Source organism: Aulonocara stuartgranti, assembly GCF_965226115.1.
Source record: "Aulonocara stuartgranti genome assembly, chromosome: 15".
Lineage (NCBI taxonomy): Eukaryota > Metazoa > Chordata > Actinopteri > Cichliformes > Cichlidae > Aulonocara > Aulonocara stuartgranti.
In genome coordinates, this window is record NC_138951.1 from 10,603,326 (window position 1) to 10,608,594 (window position 5,269).

At 40.3% G+C, this 5,269-nt stretch overlaps 1 protein-coding gene across 1 annotated transcript; it reads right to left on the reverse strand.

The window, feature by feature from the left end:
• Positions 1-306: 306 nt before the first annotated feature.
• Positions 307-5,269, reverse strand: hebp2 (heme binding protein 2). The gene is made up of 5 exons (XM_082505127.1): positions 5,162-5,269; positions 4,847-4,983; positions 3,337-3,472; positions 2,553-2,733; positions 307-2,398 (listed from the first exon to the last, which is right to left on the reverse strand). The coding sequence occupies exons 1-5, from the start codon at positions 5,262-5,264 to the stop codon at positions 2,212-2,214; spliced, it is 744 nt and encodes a 247-aa protein (XP_082361253.1). The 5' UTR covers positions 5,265-5,269; the 3' UTR covers positions 307-2,211.

Sequence of the window (5,269 nt, forward strand, 5' to 3'; positions counted from 1 at the left end):
GTGTGTATGCATGAACAGAGGATAAAAAAAAATACATAATTTCTGCTGAGTGTGTGAACATGATATTGGGAACAATTCTGCCACAAATAAAATGAGTGACTCAGCAGACATCGGGCTGAGAGCGACGAGGGCGCGAGAGGAGACGTGAGGTGAGGTGAGGAAGGGCGAAGTGAGCCGCGGCTGACAAACGATCGATACGAGCGCCGAGGACGATCCAGATTTTATCTGTTACTGAACACGTGAAACTGGAATCTGTGACTGAAAAAGCCCAGCAGGAAATACAAATGACAAATACTTAAACGCACATTTATGATCCGAATAATGGTTTAATCATGAGTTATTGATTAGATAAGACAATTTACATTATGTAAACTTTCAAATTTCCCAATATTCTTATCAGTGCATTGCTCGTGCCATGATTCTTCATCCGAGTACTACTATGAGTAATAAACACACACACACACACACACACTTAATGATTATATGAAGATATAAAAGAAAAAAGGCACATTTTTATTAGCTCTCTGTCAATATTAAACCAAAAATGGTCAGTCTGAGCAATTGAGCACAAAGCTGGTTAAACACACATTTATATTCATTGACAAAAATGACAGCTTATGAGACGTGTTGCGACGGGCCCAGCCATTCATCACAATGGATGCATATGCGGTCGCAGTGGCAGTAAGTGAGGCCTGAGAGCAGATAAACTGAGATTTACCGACGCTCGGCCGCTTGCCAGGCAGAGTCACCTTCCCAGAGCTGACTGACAACACAAACCTTCTGCTAAACTGTGCAGCTGATCTACAAAGTCAAAATATGTTTAATGCTTAATCCCTTGCACTTGATCCCTCTGGTCATAATGGATTTGATGCGATCCCTTTCTTAATGCGACTCAAATCCAAGTACCAGGAGACACATTTTCACAGGCTGAACTCGTGGCGTGTGCAAATATTATACTCCAAAGTTCAGTGAAAACAAATTTGAGGCTTCTGCACTTTTAGATGCACTGATAATTTTTGTGTAGATTTATTTATTTATTTTTTTTATGGACTGCGAGTCCTCACTAAACTGCAAAAAACTATTTTTCCCCCCCATTTTGACTGCTGATTCACGTAACTCTAACTGACAAAGCCTCACAGTTGCATCTAATAGCCGTCAGACTGCACTTTTACACACAGCGATGACTGGATTTATCTGTGTTTTAATGTCCATAAAGGCACTAGTATTATTTTAGGACTGACTTAAAAACCCAACTACGAACATTTCCTTTGCTTTCTTTGTTTCCTACACACAGTCCTGTCACATCAATATGCGAGTGTAAACAAGTAGCAGTTAGTTGCCATGTTATTTGAACATTTTTCACAGCAAAGGCTTCGACTTGACGTTGCAGGAAAAAGCAGCTGAAACTGTTTGTTTGAAATTGTGTTTCATGATTATGGGTTAACTGTTTTCACTAAGTCTTCCAACAAGACCTGCAGGAAAGACTATATATATATATATTCTGGTTTACTTTTGAAAGTCTCACATATTCTGAGTGTAGCCAGTGATCCTAAAATAGATATATTTATGGTGTCAGCATGACTTAAACAGATCTTTGTTGATGGAAACATCTGATGACACGGCAAATCTAAGCAGCGTCGCCTGAGTGACACGTGGCTGCTCTCACCTGCTAGTGTGGGAGTGTAAATGAAAAGCAAGAAGCTTCGTGTCCGTCGCACACAGGAAAGGTACACAGTGTGCTCCCACAGTGAGCCAGCCTACACTGCCCTCCCTGGACCCGGCTCACACTGTGAATGTTATCAGTCACATGGGTGCTGTCCCTGCCCTGTCAGGCGCAAACATCTGCTGTGAAAAAGGAGGTTAGCAACATGCACAATCAAAAGCCTAAAATTAGTGTATTTTGAAAATATTCATTTAAAAAAAATATTTTTTTTTAAATTAAGACGTACTTGTGGGGTTTTCTGTTAACATAAGAAACATTTTCTTGACTACTTGGCTCCACCTACTGGTTATATTGCTTCACATGGCCGACAGGACCTCTAGTTGTCGTGTAATTAGTCTCCTTATCAAGTTTTTCAGTGAGTAATCAGTAACTTTTAGTGTAAGTAACAAATCTAACTTTTGTTTCTGGTCAAACAGAAATGTATCAAATCATCACATTTAAATTCCCTTCACTAACATTTTGATAGGATAGAGTGACCCAGGAACGCTCTACTGCTCCTCTTCGTTCTTGAGGATCCAAACCTCATTCCTGCGGTTGGTCAGTTTGAAAGGGCTGTCGTACCCGGCTACGTAGTACGGTTTCTCAATGTATTGGACTCCATCCCTCTTCAGACTTTCCATAAGCTTCAGCAGCTCTTCACGCTTCATGTTATCATTGGAGAAACCACCGTATGTCCTGGAGGAATAGACAAAAGATTGATTTCTTTCTTCTTCTTTTTTTTTAAAGAAAAAAAAAACTAAACCACTCATGGCTGATCACTGTATTTGTTTTGGACTTTCACAAAATAAACAATCCAAAGTCTAACCTGGCGGCTCTGTTTGTACCCTACCTGACATACACCGTCAACTCCTTCCTGTGCTCTATAAACACCTCGGGCTCGTTGGGCTCGGGTGGAGTGGCCTGATGCTCCTCTGGGATGTAGAAGGATACGGTGAACTGAGATTCACATGCAGGGCCGGCCCCGGGTTTCACGTAGCACGTCACGGGGGCCGTCATCTCCACTTTGGCCTCTATAGAACCAGCAAGAAAGGAGGTTCTTTTGTTGAAAAGAAAGAGTAGCCGCACATGCCAAACATGATGATGATGATGATAATAGGGCTGAAATATAACCAGCTTGTGTAAGATTTACAGATGTTAAATTTCCTAAACGAACTATCAGTCACCAGCTGGTGAATCGAAACTTTGGTGAATGGTGACAGCTGTACAGATGGTTGGGCTGTAACCACGATGTGCGCCAGATGAATGGGATTAAACGCCATGTTTACAGATCACAATCTCCTTATGCTGCTGACCTCAGGAGCCAGCAACACAAACAATATATATTCTCATAAATATTGCTGCAAACTGCTGAGCAAGGCAAAAGTAAGACAGGAGGAACTGTTGCAAAGTGCTGAGCAGGAACGAAAGTGCACTTTCTCCGACTTTTCCATCCATTGATGCCTTGGAACCCCAGTTCTCTGTAAATTTATTGTGCAACATTAAAATACTGCCATTGTGACGTGTAGGTTTTGTAACAGATTTGCCACAGCGCCACAAAATAAAACTCGCACAGCCTCAGCAACACAGGCTCAGCTTACCTTGCGTGAAGGTGATAGCAGTAACATGAAACTCACTGTTTTTATTGTTGCCTTGGATGTAGTTGAAGAGTCTACGGAAGCCAGTAGACAAGGCTGCTTCCAGCTGCATCCCGCTCACAGAGGTGCTCACCCACTTAGTGGGCTGGTAGGTGCGGATTTCATAGTCCTGTCCCTGCCACACACAGGCGCACAATGAGGATGACAATTGATTATTAATGAGCAATTTTAAAAAATATCCAAGATTATGTATACAAAATACCTCGAAACTGTGAAAAAGACAATCCCATTTTTTCTTCAAATGTGTGTTACAACAAAAATATGACTCATTTAGCCACAAATCTAGAAAACTGGAGTTGTGTGAAAAAAATTGCTGTGTGAAAATTTCACACAGCAAACATAACACAATGATTTGCAAAACTCCTAAAAGCATATTTTCATTACAATAGAACAGAAAAAATATATCAAATGCTGAAACTGAGAAAATATAAAACTTTTAAGAAAAACATTGGCTCATTTTGAATTTGATGGCTGCAACATGTTTCAAGGTGGTGTTGGTGGTGTTAAAAAGTAACATCTGGAGGAAAATTTTGCACCAATTAGGTTAACTGTCAGCACATCAGTAACATGACACAGAATAAAAAGGACATCTAAGACTTTAAATATCTCATCATCTACAATACATAATATCAAAAGGTGAGAAAAGGCCCCAAAATCAATTCTGGATTCTTGTGAGGTTTGTGCTCTCGGGCAGCATTGCTTTAAAAACAGGCACGAGTCTGTCATGGAAATCATTGCATGGACTCAGGAGCCCTTCCATAAATCACTGTCTATGAACACGGTTCACTATCCATGAATATATATATGAAACATGATCCAGAAACACTACCTTCTTCTCTGGGCCAACGTTCATTTAAAATGCACTAAAGCAAAATGGAAAATTTCTGTTGTCAGACATTTCTTTTGTCTGCCCCTCCTGTAGTTCCACCCCCGCTGTATATACAGGTTTTAGAACAACACATACAGCTTATCCAGCGTATACAGCTGGCATCCAGATGATGCCAGCTGTATACGTGCTATTATGAAGCTGTGCTATTACAACAGCACAACTTCATAACAGAAGAGTCTGGGTGTGAACTGACCTGCCTGCAGTTCACACATTTCACCACTTGAAAATATTTAGCTCGTTATGAAATTAATAATGCAACAAAAAAAGGGCCGTTAATCAGTTACAAATCTTATATCAGACAAGACTTTCTCGAATTGGTCTTTATTCTTGTTTATATTTAGCACAAACATCTGGATGATCTACTGGATAAATTCAGCATCACAAGAACTAAAAAATCAAAAAGTGGAAATATGCATAACGCAGTGCACACACGACACAGGGGTTAATAGTTTAACCAAGTTTACTGTGGTTTCTTCTGCTGTCAACTGAACATCAAGCACTCATTTAATGCACATCACCCTGTTGTCCCGTGACAGTGGGGACAAGCTCAGACCAAAGGTCCAATATTCTGTTTTATGAGCTAAACTGCAGAGCACTTACCTTTTTCTCCTCTGCAGTGAATTTCGGATTCTGCAGACCAGTTGAGAACAACACTTGTCCCACAGCTTTCAGCATGACTGATGATCCAAACCTCCTTTTCCAAGGATAAGACAGAAGCAAACTCAGCTTTCCAGCCGCTGCAAAGTTAAACAATAATGTAAAACCGCGCATCTTAGGTTATTCAACAACTTCCTACAAATGCAATCGCTTTTTTTTCTTATTTCGGTGGACGTGTAGCTTTTTATCAAAACACAGCAAAATTATTTTTTTTACAGTAAAATAATAACATATAAAGATAGAAAAAGACATAATTACCAGTCAACTCGAGTGTTTGGTAACCGATGTCTGGGCGAACAAGGTGTGTGCTGTTAGGAGCGCTTGTTTTCGTAACATCTCTTCCTGTTACATAAATGCGCATTTTGA